Source organism: Podarcis filfolensis (genome assembly GCF_964270895.1).
Source record: "Podarcis filfolensis genome assembly, chromosome: 14".
Classification (NCBI taxonomy): Eukaryota; Metazoa; Chordata; class Lepidosauria; order Squamata; family Lacertidae; genus Podarcis; species Podarcis filfolensis.
The window spans coordinates 26807413-26827856 of NC_139616.1; the positions used below are offsets into that span (position 1 = coordinate 26807413).

Below are 20444 nucleotides of genomic sequence, written 5' to 3' on the forward strand. Positions count from 1 at the left end.
ATAATTGCCCATAATTTTACATAATCTCTTACCCACCCACCATTGGAATGTGGCCCCTGAAGACTAGCCAGGTTTTGAATCTGGCCTTTAGGCTGAAAGGTGTTCCCCTGTCTAGCTCTAAATTGATGATCAACTTCTGTCAAGCAGTATCGTCTATTGGTGGAAGTAGCGTTTATTGGTGGAAGTCTCCTTAACAACTTTGTGAAGAGATCACTGGCTGCTTTGCATTAAAAAGATTGCTTTGTTTTTCTTGGTAGCAATGGAATATTTGTGCCAGTGGAACTAGAAGACTTTGAATGCCTTCTCCAGAGATTGACTCTTGTTGGAGGAGTGATGCAGAATCCTCATCCTGTTCCAGAATATATGTCCACCAGTGGCTTAGATTTCCATGCCTGCTTTATCCTGTACTGTTTAGAACATGGGCTGGACCATCTTCTCTACACCTATCTCGACTACTATAGGTAGGAATACACGACCTGAAGTGGTTTCGTATACACACATTTGTATATGTGTCTACCTGCTTTGTCTACCTGTGATGGGAGTTGTACTTCAGGTTGGTGAAGCCTCGTCAGACATCCTCTTTCCACCACCCCCTCCAAAATGTTTTCAGAACAAAGGCAGCAGAACTTCTCCCCATGCCCCCAGACTGTTGCCTTCCTCCAATGGAACTTTGTTCAGGACTCTGCAGCTGGAGCATCATCTAATTTTGTAACCTAAAGGAGCAGAGATGAGAGAGTGCTTGCCCAGTGGGGTCTGTGTGGCCAGTACACCCCTAGCTAACTAAGACATCAGTCTCTTTTACTCCTGCCAGAGCAGTTGGTCTTCTCAAAATCCATGTGGCTGCTTGCCCAGCCTTCTACTGGCCCATATTTTAGAAGGGGGAAATAACTTGTTTTTCTTTTTTATTCTATGAAATTGATATTGTGTCCTTGATTTTGTAGTTTATTTCCTTCAAATTGCCCTCTTTTGGATGACAAAGCACTTCACGAAGCTCATCCGTGGTTTGAGTTTTTAGTGCGGTGTCGAGCCATCGCCAGCAATTCTGGAGGTAGGAACCTTCATCTGTGATTCTCTTCTGGGCCAATGTTCTTTGTGCAATTCTGATTAAAAACAAACATTTGTGAGCCATTGACCATCCAAAGTGATGATGGATTCTCCCTAAATGGTCAGGTTGGAACTCACCTGGGCTTGACCTTTTCTGTGGATGCTTAGGTGGTCGCTGTGGGGACGAGCACCTTTTATACCAGCGTGTCTGGTCTGTGGGTTTTCTGGCATCCTATTCTGAGAAATGGAGACCCAGCCACTGTCAATAACAGTCTGCTAACCTCAAAGATTAGGTTTCTGCAATGTGCTTTATATGGGGCTGCCTTTAAAATATGTTTGGATGCAACAGCTGGTCCAGAATGTACTGGGCTTTCGACATAGGAATGAAATATTTTTTGTTCTTAACTGACTCCTGGTTGATTTCTGGACCCAACTCAAAGGGGTGGTAAGTCCTGCTCCAGGTTCCCCTACCTACAGCATTGTGGTGGGGGAACTAGTTATAGCAGTGCCCCATCTAAGGAACCTTCCCCACAGGGAGCTTTCAGAGAGAGGATTGTATATGCCATGGGTTGGATTTTTATTTTTATTTAAATTGGAGGTAACATTCTGGCTGATGTTAGAAAAGTCAACTGTTGATCAACTATTATTGTTGCCATGTGTTTGGCCTTTTTAAGTTTTGCTGTGTTTTAACTGGTTTTAATATTGTATTTTAAAATTGTTGTAATGGTGAAGGGCAGGTAAGAAATCAAATAATAATAAAAATAATAAATAATAATGTGTGAATTTCTTCTTTTTGCCATCCGCCTTTGGAGCCTGTTCTTGGGCAGAAAGACAGGGTATAATAATGGAAAACAAGGCAACAGTTTTTTCTTTCTTTCCTCCCTCCAGATGCAAATAAGATTTTCCAAGCTAGCCTGGCAAACGCCCAGATCTTGATTCCCAGCAACCAGGCCAGTGTGAGCACAATGCTGTTGGAAGGCCGAACGCTCCTTGCTCTTGCCACCACAATGTACACCCCTGGAGGTATTGATCAGGTATGCTGTAGAATATTGGCAGGATGTTGATGACCTTTTCCTTTCAAAGTGACGGGAAATGTCAAAAAGATCTTAAATGCCAGCAGCCTGAGAAAATTTGGGTCGTGTTCTTTCTCTGAAGGTGCAGATAAAGCCTTGTGCCAGGTGCTGTGGCTTGTGCCAATGAACTGTTCGGTTCCCATTTCCTTGCAAGTGTATTCAGGTGGTTCTTCTTCATTGTAGGTCCTTCAGAATGGAGATGGAGGAGAGAAAGTAGATGCCCAGCTCTTCAGGATGGCCCTTGCTCCTTATCCCAAGCTGAGAGCAGCCCTCTTCCCCCAGTATACCAGTCATGGGACCTTGCCTTCCAACATTTCTCTCTACCACCTTGTCCAGGTATAAATAGATACCTATCTGCCCCCAATACAAATAGAATCATAGAATTGTAGGGTTGGAAGGGACCCCAAGGATCATCTAGTCTAACCCCCTGCAATGCAGGAAACTCATCCAACCTCTGCTGAAAACCCTCCAAGGAAGGAGGTTTATCACTTTTCAGTCTTCTCTTCCAGGCTAAACGTACACAACTCCTTCAACTGTTCCTCATAAGACTTGATTTGTAGACCCTTTATCATGTTAGTGGCCCTCCTCTGCCTATGTTCCAGCTTGTCCATATCCTTCTTAAACTGTGGTGCCCAGGTGGGGTTTGAGCAAGGCAGAATAGAGTGGAACTATTGCTTCCCTTGATCTGGGCGCTGTAATGCTAGAGTCTAGTTACAGCAGCTGCCACTTTACCCAAACTTAACACCAGTGAGACTTGAAAGAGGGCTGTAATGGGAAAGTGGGGCACAGGTTTGAGTTCCTCTCCTGCAAAATGCTGACGGTGACCTCTGCAGGGCATTGCCTCTTCCTTCTGGGTATTCTGCAAGCAGCATTAATTTGGGATTGGATAGGGAGAGGCTGCAGCTCCCAGCTTCAGAGAGCAACTCCCTAACCACACAGTCACAGGAGCAGGTAGGAAAAAAGACACATGACTGAGCCTGTGTGGACGTCCTGGGGGCTTAGCCTATGCACCTCCTTCCAATGTACAGGGCCCAGGACTCCCAGCAGTGTACACTAGAACATATATACATACATAACTATATTTGCATGTCGCCTTTCCAAAGTTAAAGCCATGCTCAAGGCAGCTTGTAACATTAAAAATGACACATAATTGCAAACGTAAGTAGTCATAAACTGTAAATAAAACAGCAAATAGTGCACAACCAAATTAAACAGTTTCCACATAAATCATAATAAAACCTAAAATAAAGGCACAAAACAATTAATAGAAACAAGAACTGCCCCCAACTACACCCCTCAACCTAAGAATCTGTTCAGCAGCCTCAGCTTTTGTAGATGGAGTCAGTCCTCCCAGGCCAAGTGGAAAAAGCCTTGCAAGGCAGGGAGCAGTACTGCTGGGGATCTCTGTGTGTGGTGACATGGCTCCCATACCACCGCCCCTTGGCCACTTCTCCTCATCTTAGCCACAGCTACATAGCAATAGCCCTGACTTGCACAAGTGGAAGGGCACCTGCTTCTCCCACCATCACTTACCACAAGAGCATTTCATGGAGCTGCTGCATCTTGTTGGATGCTTAAGCAGGGGTCAGCAAACTTTTTCAGCAGAGGGCCGGTCCACTGTCTCTCAGACCTTGGGGGGGGCTGGACTATATTTTGGAAATAAAAATAAAAATGAACGAATTCCTATGCCCCACAAATAACCCAGAGATGCATTTTAAATAAAAGCACACATTCTACTCATATAAAAAGACACTGATTCCCCGACCGTCTGCAGGCCGGATTTAGAAGGTGATTGGGCTGGATCTGGCCCCCGGGCCCTAGTTTGCCTACCAATGTTTAAGAGTGAAATGCCCTTTTGCTCGCCCTCTGTGGATAATTTTCTCCTCTCAGCTTGGTTTCACTTGACACGGATACTTTAAAATATTAAGTGGCTTAAATATGCTTTTGAATAAATAAAATCCTCTGGAGCTGCACTCTGCTCTGTGGAGTGTGTGTATATAAGACTGGGTTTGAATTTGATGTGACTGTTTCATTCCAGGATATCTGGGTCAGTGTGTGGCAGCAGCTGTACTACATGTGTAAGATGCTGCACAAGATGTGTGCTCAGTCGAGCAGCTTGGGTTAACATGTTTGCTGCATTTTAAGCAGGCCTTGAAATTAATGTTGTGTTCTAATTTTTCAGGCGTTAGTTCCATTTGATCCCACAAAATTGTTTGGCTGGCAGTCAGCAAATACGCTTGTCATACCTGGTAGGTAACTTTTGCCATATCTTGTTACTATTTAAAGTGAGTATAAAGTATACGTGTGTGGAATCTCCCAGTATTTCATTCTGTTAAATAGACATTTCTCTGGGAGCTGACAAGATGCTGAGAGGTTTGGCTTCCAGCAGAATCTTCTTTGCTCTCCCTGTTGCATCTGATCTTTCAAAAGGTGAAATAGAGCCCTAGAATTAGGCAAGCTTGTATTCTTGCCTCCTAGCTGTTTATCTTGAATCTAAATGATGTCCCAGACTGCCACTCTCCTAAAGTTGGCAACAAGAACATTTCTGTATTGTCTTTTTGCCAGTTATTAAGACTTGATCTTAAGTGGTTTTTGGCCATGTTGTCTTGCTCCTGTAATTTAAATTGTTTACAGATTACTATTTTTTTTTAAAAAAAGTTTATTCAGTGGATGTGGCTATTGGACAGCCAAATTCTTGAACAAATTCTTGAAAAAGAGTTCTCCTTCCCTTGGAGCTCTCTTTCATCAATCCACTTCTTGGATCTCACACACAAGCTTTACGCTGTCTAGAAAGCCACTGCAAGTCAGACAATGGTCCTGTGGTTCTTCTGTATCAGAGGAGGCCAGCCTGTTCCAGCAGCAATGAAATGTTTACCATTCCAAAGTCTCAGTCCAAATTCTTTACGGGTTTGCACTCTGGATCAGATGCAGCCACTGCTTTGGAAACTGGCCCCACAGATTTTAGGGCATGGTTGGCTGCTTAAAAACTTTAGCTCTGTATCCACATTTAGTAAAGTGTCTCTGGCTCCAAGTGACAGTTGTAATAGTATATGGATGAAAATGGACTCTCTTAGAATACCTGCAGCAGCACTGGTCTGTGCCCCTCTTTCCTTTAAGCCAAGTTCAGTTGCACAACAAGTTTAATCAAATCAAATCCTGGAATAGAATGTTTTCAAGAGCTCTTGGTTCATACAAATAAAAATTTCTCTGCACTTTTTAAAATTCTTGATGGAAAATGTATCCAATTCATCAATTATTTGTGTTTACAAGATTCCACTTGTGTTTCACTTCTCTCACCCTGGATGTTCTGCATTCCCAAGTTTTATTTAGAAGGTTTGTTGACAGTTTGGTGGTCTTGAGAGAGGGAAGGTCTAATGGAAGTGGAAATGTTGGGTCAAGTCCTCCCGTCTTGCCATTTTTATTCTGGAATTTGAAACCAACTAGTTGTCCTCCTTCTGGTCACTACTGGATAGGTCAGTAAGTTTTTATAAAAGTGGTTCGATGAGCAGATAAAACTCCTAGGGTTTCACTGGCAGAGAAGACCAGAAAGCAGCTGGTTAAAAGACACCATAATTTATTGTCCTAGGGATTGTCCTTGTGGGTTTTGTTTGTTTAATGGGTTGTGTTCTCTTCTATATAGTAATTGTGTTCATATCTGTGATGTATCTAGTTATGGATTCTAGAGTACAATAATAAATCAAGATACTTTATGCAAGTGGAACTTGCTTTTAGAAACTAGTGCGTTCTCCTTAGAAGTTGTTGGCAGTGGTGTGGCTGTTTCAGCTGCAGCTATTAGAAGGGCATGTGGAGGCTGTGTGGGAAAATAGCCCCCACCCCAGTCTGCTTCCATTGGCAGCTGGACAGCCTGTAACTCTGTAGCTCTTCCAGTGTTGGGACCCTATGGAGGCTCTGGGGTTGTTTTTGCCAGCTTGGCCTTATTTGGCTGGTGTTGATGAGAGTTGTAGTCAAAAACATCTGGAGAGCGCTAGTTTGGCAAGGCTTCCTCTTTCAAGTGTTGAAAGTGTCCATCCCCAAGGCTATAATGGCTGTTGCTGGTGTTTCAACTGTAATCCCATGCGGTGCTCTGGCACTCAGGTCCTGTGTTGGGGCTTCCTGTTGGGGCTTGTGTTTGGCCATTGTGAGAAGAGGATGCTCTTTTAGACAGACCTTGGGTCTGATCCAGTAGGCTCTTAAGTTTTTATGTAGATTGCCGAGATTGTCAGTTACCTCCTGCTGTAGACACTGAGCAGCAAAACCTCCTACCAGAAACTTTTCCTGTGCCAGCCCCATTGAAACCCACAACACTTATACATGAAAGGACAGAGCTGCCTTTTTATAGCTCTTTCAGTGGACTGATCCCAGAGAAGTGCCTGTGACCAGGTGCGAGGCCAAGTTTCAAGGAGTCAGCCAGAAGAATTGTGTCTGGCACGTGGGCCTGTGGAGCCTGCTATTTTTCTGTCTACTCACCACGCTGTTCTCCCTTCTCTTTAGATACCTGTAGTGACCTTCCTCACTTCTCAAGTGCCCCTTTTGTCAACAAATATGCTGTAGTCGAACGTCTGGATTTCTCCTACTTCTTGCGTCATGAACGCCCCTCGTTTGCTTTTGGGACTTTTTTGGTCCAACAGCTGGCGAAGAGCAAAACTCCAAAGCAGCTGTGAGTATTTGAAAGCAGCAGAGATTTGGAAAGGAGCCTCTCATGTTCTCGACAGAACATGTTCTATGGAGAAATCTTTGTATTGCAATAAGGTATTGTGTTGTTTTAGATAGATGTAAGCTGCCTTGTAAGAAGGGGTATTAATTTATATAAAGTACTTTTCAGATTTGGACCCCAGGTTTTTCCTGACCTGCTTACAGTCCCCTTGGCTTTGATTTTGACTGTGTGCAGAGTTGGGTCCTTTCCCTGCAACTTCTCTGCTATTCCAGATGCATGATGCTAACGGCTGCTGCCTTTTCTTCCCTAGGATCCAGCAAGCAGGCAATGACGCCTACTCCTTGGCCCTCTCCTTCTTTTATGTGCCATCTGTGGCTTCTGCCTGCGCCTGCTTTTTGGAACTGCTGGGCCTTGATAGCCTCAAACTCCGGGTGGACGTTAAAGCTGCCAACGTGATCCTGAGCTTCATGTCTCGAAGAGAGGAGCCTCAGCATAACTCGATCAGGCAGTCCTTGGGTAGCGTTTCTTCTACATGTTTTCTATATTGGAGAAAAGTGTGTAATATTTGATGGGCGCGCAAGAGCAGAAAGCCCCCTGCCCTTTTGTTCCTGAATAGCAAAGTCCACATCCACAGTGAAGTTAGAACTGTTATATTTATTTAATCAGTTTGTAGACTGTTTGATATTTTTAAAATTCCAAGAGATTTACAAAGTAGACACCATAAAATCACAAGGTTAGAATACCAGCAAAACAAAAATACATAATGTTGATAAAAGCGCCAAAACGCTAAACCAAAGGTAGATAACCTATTGGAAGAAAAATATAACTTTGAAGTATTCTGCAGCCACATGAAGCAGAATGCTTTGCCTTTTCTGTTTGCAGTTGAAAAGCTTACTCAGCTGGCAGAGGGAGAAAAAACAGCAGCAGAAGAACTCCTTGTCTGCTTGGAGGAAGCCGTGTGGGATAAGATGGAGCACCAGGAGATAAGCAAGTGAGTCAGCCCTTTGAGCCCAGTGGTGGGAATTTGCTATACATTCTTTGTGGCCTTATATTACTTCTATGAAGGATTCAAATTTGGAAGGATTGATTTGATTTTTGAGTAGATTTGATTTGATTTATTATATTTCTATGCCACTTTTCATTCAAGTGAATCTCAAAGCAGCTTACAAACAATAAATAACAATAACATAATAGAACATCACAAACACAGCTTAAGGTTGAAGTGTGATGTATAGAACAAAAAAAGGAGGAAAACAAGTATAGCTTGCATGCTGTCTCCACCCCCTTTACTTTTTAGCCTGGAATCCCTGCTAGCTGCATATTAGCAAAGAGAGATTCCCCTTCCAAATGCTGTTTCTCTGTTTCAGTTTCCTGTATCTTCACATTCACTTGAGTAACAGCGGATGGAGAGGGGTAGTTAAGAACACCAAAGCAAGGAGGGGCAGAGAAGAGTGTAAGAAGCAAAGGGCCCAATTAATCCAGTGCTGTTTCCAGATACCTCTGAGGCACGAGAGCAATGGTACTCTCCCACCCATAGCAGCTGCCATTCATAGGCATGCCCTCTCTGACACTGGAGGTAGTAATAGCTCGCTGTCATAACCAGTAGCCTTTGATAGCCTTGTTCCCCATGAATGCTGACCCCTTTCAAAGCAACCCAGGTTCATGGCCATCGCTACGTTTTATGTTAGCAAATTCTTGCAGTGTCTTTCCTTTTGTTTGTCTCTACTCTTCCACCATTTATCTTGATTGGATGACCCAAGTGTGGTCTAGTATGATGTGTTCATTTTCTGCACACCATGCACAATAATAATAATAATAATAATGTTCTATGCCTTCACTTGCCTTTTCTTTGGAGGGCTGTTGTGCTAGTCCCTTGATGGTTTTGGTTTTTCTTGGCAAGTGCTTTTTATGGAGGTGGAAGCTTAAGTTACTGGCTGTTTCAGTAGAGCTAATATAGCCCTTCCCCATAGGACATCCAGTGAGGCAAGGAAGCAGTGGTCTCTGGTGGCCCAGTTTTGCAGGCTCCACGGCCTCAAGCTGAGCATGTCATACCTGAAGGTGTGTGCGAGATCCAGCGAATGGCTGCAGTTCCTCATTGAAGCCCAGAGGTACAACTACCAACCCTCTGAGGTAAGGAACCCTTCAGGCAAAAGTGATATGGCCATCTTTATTAATTTGGGGTTTAGTCTTTGCAGTGGCTGCTTTGAACAGACAATGCTCTTGAAATAGGGGGAGAGATCACTAATGTGGCTTCATTTGCTCTGCAGCAGAAAGACAAGTACAAATCTATAAAGGCATTAATATAGTAGAGTTCTAATTTGTGTTTGGTATGTGTACCACTTTGCTGTGACTCATGAGCTCAAGACAATAAACTAGACTTCCAGGTGCTTTGTTCTGCAACTCCCATCAGTCCCTCGAGGGCACCAAGTTGGTGAAGACTTCAATAAACCATTGTCTGGTTGCCTCTTTGCGCTGTTTGTTCACTTTATATTGTTCACCTAGTTTGTTCTTTCCCTTCCCCAGGTTGTCCCCATCCTCCAGGAGTTTCCCCCTCCTCTGCAGGACCACTTGAGGCTGGCCTTGGAGAGTTTGCAGTCCTCAGTTACTCCATTGGAGGACGGTCAGGGTGGCAACTCCCACCGGCTGAGGCATGAGCAAAAGCCAGGCACCCATACCAGTGATCTTTTCCGCATTCTCCTTTGGTGTCAGGAGCAGCCGCGTCCCTGGCATTACCTTCTGGGTGAAGCTGTGAAACACCAGGCTCCCATCCTGAGCGTGCTTGCTGCATGCTTCCAGGTAAGAATGCTCTGAGGATGGCCCTGTGCTTCTGTTGTTCATTTATTTTCGTAGGCCGTATGTGTGATATTTTAGAAATATTTGCAAGTACATTCCTCAAGGTGGGTCACTTCCTCCTTGTATCTAACTTTCTTTACCTCTTTCCCACTCCTCTCTGGCCACATCCACCCGTTTGGAAGGACACCAGCATTATCCATTGCCTCTGTGTTTGGCTCATAACTTCCTTGGATAGCTCCACCACTGCCCAAGTGACAGACCACTTGGAAGGCTCAGCTGAAACCCATGAATGGGATCTTCAGGACTTGGCCACCCTCTGGCAGACACTTCTCCAGAGGCAGAAAATCCAAACTCTTCTTCGTGGCTTTCAGTTCTTTCTGAAGGTAACTCTTTAAGTCCCTTTACCTGATATTACTTGGGCTGCCTCTGCTGGGTGCACCAGAAACCGCCCCAGCATGCAACTCCCATTTGTTTAACTTGTGCTTCTTCACATTTTCAAGAGTGCCTCTGAAAATAAATGTAACAAGGGTTCCTGTGTGTGTGTGTGATGTCTTCAAACTGAAAGCTTCAAGAGACATGGAAACTGCACATGGAGCAGCCCAAATGAACCCTCCGTTCCAAGTTAAGGAAGGGAAATGGTCCAATTTCTGCCCCCTGCTGTGGTTACACTTTCAGAGGCTCAGGAGCTAGATTGGGGGGGGTGTTCAATGTCAGAGGTGTATTTTTAAATAAATAAATGATGCAACACTTGTGAAGAATGTTGAACATAAATTTGCATCAATCTATTCAGGACTCCCCTTTGCTGATGATCCTCGAGCTGTACGAGTTGTGCATGGACTACAGAAACTACAGCGAAGCGCAGAGCAGACTCCTTGCATTCCAAGCCAGTATTTCAAGAGTAAGCAGACCCTTCCCTTTACTTGCTGAAGCTTTTGAACCATCTCTTTAATTACAGAGGTAGCTAGCATCTCTAGGCTACAGCATGGTCTTCTCTTGAGTGTGTGAGGTTTACTTTTTCCATTTGAAGGATTGTTTAAGCATGCGGGCACACACCGTTCTTCCTTGGGTGTATCCTTCCCAGTTCCCTACCACGCTACTGCTTTGCATTGTACAAGTTGGCTTACTTTGTCAGAGATATGAAGGAGAGGGTGGGGGAGAGGCATGTTTTGGCACTTGGATAACTTTCAAAATGATTTTTGCACAGCTGCAAGCCTTACCCGAAGGTCCACCTCTCCTCTTGCCTGTGCCCTGGCTGGTGTCGCAGGCTTCATTTCTTCTTGAGCTGATGCTTCAGCAGTGCAGAACTCAGTACGAGCTGGGAAAGGTCCTTCAGCTTTTTGCAGATACGGACACCGTTCTCCCTCACGGTACGGACAGTTTTCTTTGGTTCCCTGTCAGTAATTTGTTACCTGCACAGCCAAGACTTCCTCTTGAAATCTGCTTTCAGTGCCTGACACCAGGCAGCCCTCGGGAGGTGGTAGTAAAGGAGCATCAGCTGCCGAGTTCATTCTGCTTTTAAGTGTAGTCAAATCATTGGTTTTCGGGGCATGGAAATAAGATGGGAATCCAGGAGGTTTGGAAGACCAGAAAAAGGGATGCGCATGTGCATGCCTCTCCTTGGCATGTTGGGAAACCCAGTCACTTCTCTCTTTGTCCATCATGTGCATCCTCAGTGCTGCATATAAAGGCAGGGACTGATCTGCATAAAAGATGGTTGTCTTCTGCTTCATTTTTATACCATCTTTCATCTAAAATGATCCCAGGTTGGCTTGTGAACTTTAAAGATAGAAGAAGTAAAACATGGAAATAAACTAGTGAATTAGAAGCAACAGCAGCACGTCAGCAATTTAAAAGCATTGGGGTGAACAAGAAGGTTTTTGGTCTGGTGTCTAAAATAAAATAAAAATACTGATGCCAAGTGGGCCTCCCCTAGTTGGGGCTCTGCAGCCAAAAAGACCTCCCTTCCTAGGCCTCCCTTCGTTGCCCTCCACTTCACTTCTGCCAAAGTTGTTGCTCAGCAAAGGGCCACAGCATGGGCAGCTTGATGGGGATCTTCTTTGCTCCTTTCCAGAAAAGCCTGCGTCTTTAAACCACAGACTATCCAGTTAAGGACCTGTTTCTTTTTGGGCTGCTTTTGTGCTTAGGGCCTGATATGAAGAAGCTGAGTGCCCTCAGTTTCACCTTGAAGGACTCTCCTGTCTCCATTGATTGTGCCATTCTGAGCAGTTACACCCCAGAGAATTTCCAGAAGGAGTGCAGAAGAATTCTGGAGGAGCTGCAGGACCAAAGCTCTTTCCTAATAGCGCGGAAGGTGGCAGAGCTGGCAGAGCTGCCTGTGGACAACGTGGTGATCCAAGAGGTGCGCTAGCCTTTTGACAACTCATGTTTTGGTTAATTACGTTCCATCTCCAACCAAGGCAGAATTAGAATGTGGCTTCCCCATCTATTGGACTCAGCCCCTAGTTTTGGTGGCTCAGTCCCAGATCTGGTGCTGCCTTTGGCTACATATGCGTAAGTAAGGGAACTTGGGGACCAAGAATGAGGTGCTTGTAGTTTCCTGCTGTGAGGCAGAGAGGGGAATACATATTTATCTGTCAAACCTTGGACTGTGTCCGGTAATAATCAGGCAACCAGCGCAGGTCTCTCAAAGCTGTTGGTACATGTTCTTGAGCCATCAGGCCCATCAGTATGCTATCAGCTACATTTGTCACTATCTTCCATCTCCACACAGTTCTCAAGAGCAGTCCCATGTTGTGTAAACAGGAGTTGCAGCCAGGCTCTCCCTATCGACAAATGGCCATAGCTGGTGAATCAGTAGTTCAGCTTCCTTTCATTGGTTGTCATGGAAAGATGGGGCTGAGAATCCCTTTGATCTTTTGTGTGTTTTGCAGGTCCTCCAGAATATGCACCTCTTGCAACAAATTGGCCACTGGCCTCAGAAGCGGACAAGGATCGAGTTCTGGGAAAAGTGCCACGAAAACTACATGAGAAATGCCATCTCAACCCGAGCGGCTTCCAATTTCTTCTTAGCTCAGGCAGACCTGCTGTCTGAGTCCTTGGATGAGGGGAGAACATCTGGCATCTCGGAGAGGCAACTTCTGCTAACCTTGGCTGGCCACTGGTTAGCCAAAAGCAATCCAGTTCCGCTTCAGGAGCTGGAAGGGATTGAGAAAGAAATCTGGCTTTGCCGCATCGCTCAGCAGACTTTGAACCAGGGCCCTGAGAAGGCCAAGCACAGATTCTCCCACCAGATTTCTATGAGCGGTGAAGTGTCCTTTGATTCCTTAGCCAAGGAGTTTTCCTTTTCCAAGCTGGCTGCCTTGAATGTGCCCAAGTACTTGCAGCTGGAGGGTTTGCCCTCACACAATGCATCCTTGCAAGCCACACTTTCTGCGGCTGATGTGGAATCGCTGAGCTTTCTGGTTGGGCGCCTGCTGGACGAGGGGAGCATCCACGAGGCCAGCCGGGTTTGCCGGTACTTTAACTTCTACAGCCGAGATGTCTTGCTGGTCTTGCACTGCAGAGTGCTGGCCTCTGGAGAAGTCCTTCGGAGTGAGTTTCACCCAGAGGTTCATGCCATCCTTGCAGCAAGAGAGAGAGAGGAGGCGAAGGACAAGAATAATGGAGGGGGAGAGGACTCTTCAAAGAAAAAATCTCTGAGCAGTAAGTAGCAGGAGCATTTGGAGCTGCAAATTGGACAAAAGCATCTCTCCTCAGGAGTCCACAGAGGACCCTCCTGGGCCATTTCTTCCTTTCTCTGCCATTTTGTGGGTCTTGTCATTGCCCGTTCTTTAGAAATGTAGGTGTTTCTTATATCTCAAACTTCATTTCATTGAATTTCATTGAAATGCCATTCGTTGCATTCAAAACTGCTGCAATGTTTTTCCTTCAAAAATTGGGAGGGGGGAAGAGAAGGGAGGGTGGCAGCTGATCATTTGAGAACCACTGAGCATTTCCAATGCTCAAGTTTGTCATAGAATCATGGCAGTGTCGAGTTGAAGGGACCCAAAGGGTCATCTAAACCAATCCTCTGCAATATAGGAATCACAGCTAAATAATCCCTGTGTTTAAAAATCTCCGGCTTCCAGAGCTCAGAAGAGCAAGAAATGTGCCCTTATCCCACCCAGTGTTGGTTTTCTCCTCCCAGTTTTGCCCTGTCCATCTCCAGCCTTGTCTTTTCCCCCTGCCCAAGCATCCTGCTCAGCCTGCTCATTCCTTGCTATCCTGAGTCTCTGTTTCCTTTTCAGCCTCGAGCCTTGAGTCCTGGTCTTTTGTAGGAGGTCCAGGCCCAGAGAGCGAGGTGGTGAGCAGCCTGCAGGCCCTGCTGGCGGAATGTGTCCACGGGCGGAACTACTGCCGGCAGGTCCTCTGCCTGTTTGAGCTGTCCAAGGTGAGTGCGGGTTGGGAACTGGGGAGGGGCAGCCATTGTGCTACAGTGATGGGAGCTGCAGGATCTCTCCAGTGGGGGCCTTGCCTTCCAGCATGGCACCGAGGGGCCCTTTGAGGATGAGACGCCTCAGGATCCCAGACGTAAGACTTCCCCATGGTCTTTTGCAGGAACTGGGCTGTCCCTTCAGTGAGATCTCTGCCCATGATTCCGAGAAGCTGCTTCGGGTGATCCTGTCTTCTCAGCAGCCGGACAGGTGCAAAAAAGCCCAGGCCTTTGTCACTACACAGGGAATGGAGCTGGAAACCGTGGCAGAGATTGTGGCCGAGGAAGTCACCCGAGAGCTGCTGGCCCCTTTGCAAGGGAAAGGCAGTGAGTCCTACTTTGTTGTTATTGGCCAAGGAGAATAATCCTATAACTTGTGGGGAGGCGGAAAGACTCAGGATTGGGTTTGGGCAGGAGTGGAGGCGATGCTGTTTCTTCCCCTTCCCCCTGTCAGCTAGAGAATATCCTGTCACCAATATGTCATTTGTATATACAGAACAAAAGCAAATTCTGAACCCAGCAGAGGAGAGCCAGGCATTCCTGCAGCTGGCTAAACTGTGCCAGGACCACACGTTGGTTGGCATGAAGCTATTGGACAAGATCTCATCTGTGCCGCACGGGGAACTTGCATGCAGTAAGTCAATGATGGGCAGGTGGAGGATCCTTTTTGGCCAGGGATGAAACATCCAGTAACAGCACACTAGCATGCTGCATGGCTAAGGCTGTGATCCAAAGCCTGCTTACTTGAATGCAGATCTTATTCAGGTTCTTGGGACTATGCTTCTACATAAACGTAGGTGGGGTTAGGCCTCAGGAGGAGGGTGCCCTTTTTTCTGTTTGCTGTCTTTGTGTGGTTTTCATTTGGAAAATGCAACCACCCCACCCCACCCCCGATCATGTTCATTGATGCCAGGAAGCTGGAGCTGTGGTCGTGAAGGGTTTGACCCACATGCTGCCATTCTCCATCTGTCTTAGCAGTAGTACAGGTTTTTGCTGGAGCCTTTCATAAAGGAGCATTTAGCAATTCTGGGGGGAAAGGGAGTGACCTCTGACTTCACCTAGCTGTCCTCAAGGCGGGGAACAGGGTTTGTTTATGAGCCGCTGAGGAGCTTTTGCCTCCAAGAGCTGCTGTCCCTGTCCAGTGTATGTGAAAGTGATGGTTGTTGTTCCACTTTGCAATTGAGGGACCAGATGCCACACAGTCTTTGGCCAAGGGAGAAATTTAAATCGTGGCAGGGAGGGGGTCTCCCTTGTATTGGAGAGCACCTGCAAAACTGCAAAAAATGTGCTTGCTGATGAAGACCCCTGTGGCGATCACACACAGGGCCCCCGGATGTTTGACGGTCTATTGACCCTGTGCCGCCACTGCGATTGCTTTCTCCGCTGCCACCACCCCGTATCTCACGGGAACACACGGAGTCCAGTCAGTTGTTAACATAAACAAATAATCAAGTTTATTTTTAAATGCAGGAACAAGCTTATGGTTTCAGTTAATTTTACTTGGCAGTTTCTTATTCTTAGTTCCTAACAACTCCAAACTGATTATTCCAACCATCTATCTGACTCCACCTAACAATTCCTCTCACTCTCTCACAATACAACTCTACCAACCCACACCTAAGCCCCCCAAACCTCAACTCAACTCAACTCTCAACTCAACTCCACTGACTTTCAAAAACTCCCACTCTAACTTTTATTCCCTCCTTGCATTCTCACTGGCCAATCACATCACACTTATTTTAACCCTTTCCTTATGACCCACCTAGGAGGCAAACACCACAACCCCTTTCCTCCTTTTTCAGCTACAGAGCTGCTGATCTTGGCCCACAACTGCTTCAGCTTGACCTGTCACATGGAAGGGATCACGCGGGTTCTGCAAGCTGCCCGGCTGCTCACAGAGGAGCATTTGGCACCCAACGAAGAATATGGCCTTGTGGTACGTGACTGCTCTAAAGCTGCCCTGTTTGTGGGAAATGTGAACTGGTTGCAGGGACACACACACACCCACCCCAGGCCTTTGAAGGGTCCTGCTGATTCCAAGACATCCCCTTGCTTTGCTGAAAAAGGAAGGTAGTGGCAGGTCAAAGACTCCCACAGATGGTTCATGCTCTGCTGCCCTCTGCACTGATGTTAGCAAGTAGCTCCTCTTATAAGAAGCAGTATGTGTAGCCTTCATTGGCTTCCCCTGGCCTGGCAGGAAAGCTGCCTTTCCCCTGACCATCTATTGGAAATGGCTGATCAGTAACCTTCCACAGACTTCTGTTGTGCCCCCTAAGGAGGGGTGGTGGCGGCTGCCATGACCTTCTGGCTTACCTCAGTGTGCATGATGACACAGAGTAAGGCCCTTCTGCCTGCCTTGCTGTACAAGTCCTTATCTCTTCTTCCTCCCTACCAAAGGTTCGGCTTCTCACTGGCATTGGCAGATACAACGAGATGACATATATCTTTGACCTGCTGCACGAGAAGCATTACTTTGAGGTGCTCATGAGGAAAAAGCTGGATCCGGTGAGTGCAGGAGACGCAAATCTGCCTCATCCTTTCTCAAGAGTTCCAACCCTTCCATGAGAGGGACAATAGAGGGAATCCAAATGTAAATGTGTCATTGAGTCTGAAGCCTTTTCAGCAGGATGTGGATGAGGCTTAGTCTCTCTGCCTGCCTGCCTGCCATCACATGGGGATTATCATCCTGAGTGATCCAAGGGAGGGAGGTTGAAGCCAGGATATGTGCTGGCTCTTTATTCTGAAGGGAACTTGACTGGCCTGGGACAGGTGGCAGTTGTATGCAGCTCAAAGTATTTCTCTATCTGAAGGCTCATTCTCAATTCTCAAATCTGCTTCCCCCGCAGTGCCTTCAGTCTTTCCATTTGTTACCTTCTTGCCAAATCATCATTCCAGTCACAGCATCCCCACTTCAGAATGTCCCTGCTATAGTAAAGCCATAAAGCTAAAACACTCCTTTTTTCATAGTGGCCTTTTCTCTCTCACTTGTTGAAATGCAGCTATTCCTTTCCTTAACACTTGTGGAAATGCAGCTCTTCTAATCCTTTTTAGATACACTTTTTGGGGGGGGGCTGGGGCTCTGCCTGAGAGCTCTAGCTTCCCCTGTTCTCAGCTGCAAGCTTTCTCAACTCCTCTTTGTCACATCCACTCCTTGCCTCCCTCCCACTTTGGCAGAGCGGGACCCTCAAGACAGCTCTGCTGGACTACATCAAGCGCTGTCGCCCGGGGGACAGCGAGAAGCACAACATGATTGCCCTCTGCTTCAGCATGTGCCGAGAGATTGGGGAGAACCACGAGGCGGCAGCCAACACCCAGCTGAAGCTCATTGAATCCCAGCCGTGGGGTAAATTGCCAGACGAATGGGTAGTGGGTAGATGGGCAGTCTCTGTATTCTTGGGGCTCATCTGACACTTCGGCAGTCTGATGGGGAGGAAGACAGTCTGTCTGAAGAGGAATGAACTCCTTTGCCAGCCTGGTGCTGTTCAGATAGTTTGGACTACAATTCTCACCAGCTCCAGCTAAAGAGGAGCCAGTATACTCCAGACATGCAGAGAGCCTACCTGCCCAGGATAACAGGTGCTCAACACCCTGGTTCCTTATTCACCTTTTGTGAAGAAGGAGATGTGATGGAACCACGAGAGCAGCTCCATAGTTTAAGGAAGCAACTATCATTCTAGACCCCAAAATTCTAGTCCCTAAAACTGACTGTTCGTCCTAGCAGTATGAAATTTAGCACACGGAGTCTGTTCAGTAAGGTGTATGATATGCCTAAATTTCAGAAAAATCAGGCAATAGCCAGTAGAGCCACAGCAAGTTTAAAACTTGGCATTAGGGAGGCCTATACCTGAAAGTACACATTGCCCTGAATCAGCCTAGGTCGATCTAATGAAAGGCATAATCTGCTTGCTTTGTGCCTATCATTTGAGTCCTCACTGAGCTGCCTGGATTAGCTTTGGTGGATACATCTTTGGTTCACTTGCTACCTCTCTTCCCTCCCTCTGGATTTGGCATTTGGTTCTGTATTTGCTGCCTTCTCCCTATGAAGGTATTCAACACCTCTTTCCTTTTCAGAGGAGTGCCTGCAGGATGTGCCCAATCTGAAGAAGCTCCTGATGAAAGCCCTGACCCTCTACATAGATGCTGCAGAAAGCTATTCCAAGGCAAGTTGGGAGTGGGACTGAGTGAAGGTGGAAAGGCGAGTGGCAGGACCTTGTTAGTGTTTGCTTCAGGGATTGATGTGTCCCGTAGAGTTACAGAGGTGGCATCAGATGTGAGAAGAGGGCTGTGACCAGCGAGATGTTTGCAAGTGTGTGTGTGGAGAAGGGAAGGCAGTTGCAGCCACTCAGCTTCATCCGTGCATCTTTGACTCCCTTCTCTTAGGACTTCTGTGTGCGCCAGTCTTTGCGCTGCAACAGGCTGACAAAGCTCATCACCCTGCAACTCCACTTCCTGAACAGCAGCCACAGCACCAAGCTGATCAATCTGAGCAGGAAGAGCCTGCTGGAGTGTATCATGTCCCTGCCCAGGTTCTACCAGGTAAGGATGCCAGGCACCATCACAAGAGCCTGTGGTGTCCTATGGATGGAAGAGCACAGTGCACATTCCTGGGAGGATGATGTCAGCTGGCATTTCTCTTCCGTCTCTCCCCAGGCTGCCATTGTGGCCGAGGCCTACGACTTCATCCCAGACTGGGCTGAGGTCCTGTATCAGCATGTGATCTTGAAGGGAGACTTCAGCTACCTGGAGGAGTACAAGCAGCGTGGCCTGCTCAAGACCAGCACCTTTGAGGAAATAGCCCGGAAGTGAGTCCAAGGGAACCATTTGCAGCCCACTTCTCCCAGTGGGAGACATTCCCCAAATCAGGCTTTCTGTAGAGTCGAGATCCTCACTCTAATCCTCGGTTGAAGGTTGCAATCCTGCAAGTTGAAATACAAGCAAAGTGGGGAGCTTTTAAGGTCTCTGCCGTGCTTGGGAAGCAGGGCCCGCTCCATAAGGTTCACACAGAGCAGTTCCAAGGTTTATATAGGACCCTTGGAACCAACCCCCCACCCCGGTAAGATGCAGTCATTTTGTATGTACTGAAAGTAGAGTTCTCCCTCCACTGGGCACCTTTTTGTCCCAAGGGCAACACCTTTCTTCCTTGCTGCACTTAGCTGGCAGGTAGAAGTGGGATCCTGTCAGAGGGCAGAGTGTGGGGGACGAGGCTTATGTCTGACCCCTCTGTGACCTTCTATTCCAGGTTCAAGCAGCACACAGGCAATGAGCCTGCTCTGAAAAACCTGAAGCGGCTGCTGACCTACTGCGATGACATCTATGTGTATTACAAGCTGGCTTACGACAACCAGTTCAGCGACGTGGTGAACACGCTTCTAAAAGATGCTCAGACAGGTTGTTGTCTGAAGGACCTGTTGGCCAACTAGACGATGCTTGGGAGAAAGAAGAGCCACAGCCATCACTGGTGTAGGAAACTCCGGTCAGTACAGGCAGGGGTTTGTGCAGAAGCGGTTACATTTGTTTCAGTATCTGAAACGTGCAACAAAGCGGACGACAGCATTAATCAATGGTATGAAATGGTAAGGAATATTAACCTCAGGGTTGGTTTCGAGTTAATTTGACAGTTGAAGTTAGAACTTTTTATTAGGAGAGAGCTTTTCTCTCTGGGAATCCTTGTGTTGAATATAGAGGTTACCTAAAAACTAAGCTGGCTCTTGAAGCTGCAGCTGAGTTTCTGGGTTACAAAATGATGAGGGCAGGCTTTCTCTTCGGTAATCTCTCCCCCTTGCATATTGCTGGATGATATGAATAACTGGAGAACCATTTGCTGTATAAAAATATTTTTTGCGCAGATTTAATATTGAACATATGGTATAAACTTTGCCATACCTGCTTTTCCTTGGTTATGTATAATTTAATGTTCTCAAAGTATTTTGGGTACAAGGTAGGTGGAGTGTCATAGAAACTTGGAGGCACTATCTGAGAATGCTGAGCTCCTCTAACCCTTGCGACTCCAGTGCATGAGCTGTTCTTGCTCATTTCTGCAAAGCTGTTCCTTAGCCAACACCAGTGCCCAGCTTTTACTATCTTTCAGAACGAGCGTCAACAACAGTGGCACTGTGTGTTTTTGTCTGTAGCAAGGTAGTTAAATGAGGAGTGTTTATAGAAATGGTCTTCCAATGTTTCTGTTACTCATATTTTGCTGTGTTTCTAAAGTCACCAATACAGCGTGAGCTATGGCGGTGTTTACTTGTGTGAGGACTACAGAACATTACAAGGCTCCCTGTAGTTGGGGTATACAGTGAGCCAAAGAAGCTCTTCTGGGGAAAGAAATCTCTGCTTGACTACAATTCTTGCTTGCTCCTCAAATACATACCCATTTGCAAGCTTGTAGCTGTTAGTGGGGGAAAATCAGAAGTGATAGGAAGAAAGAAAACATGGCAACCTCTTACAG

At 46.5% G+C, this 20444-nt stretch overlaps 1 protein-coding gene across 1 annotated transcript in view; it reads left to right on the forward strand.

Moving 5' to 3' along the window:
• SPG11 (SPG11 vesicle trafficking associated, spatacsin) overlaps positions 1-19883 on the forward strand; it is a 34275-nt gene extending 14392 nt beyond the window's left edge. Inside the window, exons 16-40 of the mRNA XM_083586091.1 lie at positions 258-461; positions 942-1048; positions 1933-2078; positions 2301-2453; positions 4300-4366; positions 6609-6774; positions 7082-7287; positions 7654-7762; positions 8742-8901; positions 9295-9567; positions 9747-9947; positions 10355-10462; positions 10769-10931; positions 11709-11923; positions 12456-13227; positions 13812-13954; positions 14122-14323; positions 14493-14630; positions 15799-15932; positions 16394-16501; positions 17171-17339; positions 18068-18156; positions 18377-18532; positions 18647-18798; positions 19236-19883. Of these exons, the coding sequence (XP_083442217.1) occupies positions 258-461; positions 942-1048; positions 1933-2078; positions 2301-2453; positions 4300-4366; positions 6609-6774; positions 7082-7287; positions 7654-7762; positions 8742-8901; positions 9295-9567; positions 9747-9947; positions 10355-10462; positions 10769-10931; positions 11709-11923; positions 12456-13227; positions 13812-13954; positions 14122-14323; positions 14493-14630; positions 15799-15932; positions 16394-16501; positions 17171-17339; positions 18068-18156; positions 18377-18532; positions 18647-18798; positions 19236-19416 (4522 nt within the window). The 3' untranslated portion in view covers positions 19417-19883. The remainder of the gene's footprint in view (positions 1-257; positions 462-941; positions 1049-1932; positions 2079-2300; positions 2454-4299; positions 4367-6608; positions 6775-7081; positions 7288-7653; positions 7763-8741; positions 8902-9294; positions 9568-9746; positions 9948-10354; positions 10463-10768; positions 10932-11708; positions 11924-12455; positions 13228-13811; positions 13955-14121; positions 14324-14492; positions 14631-15798; positions 15933-16393; positions 16502-17170; positions 17340-18067; positions 18157-18376; positions 18533-18646; positions 18799-19235) is intronic.
• Positions 19884-20444: the final 561 nt, after the last annotated feature.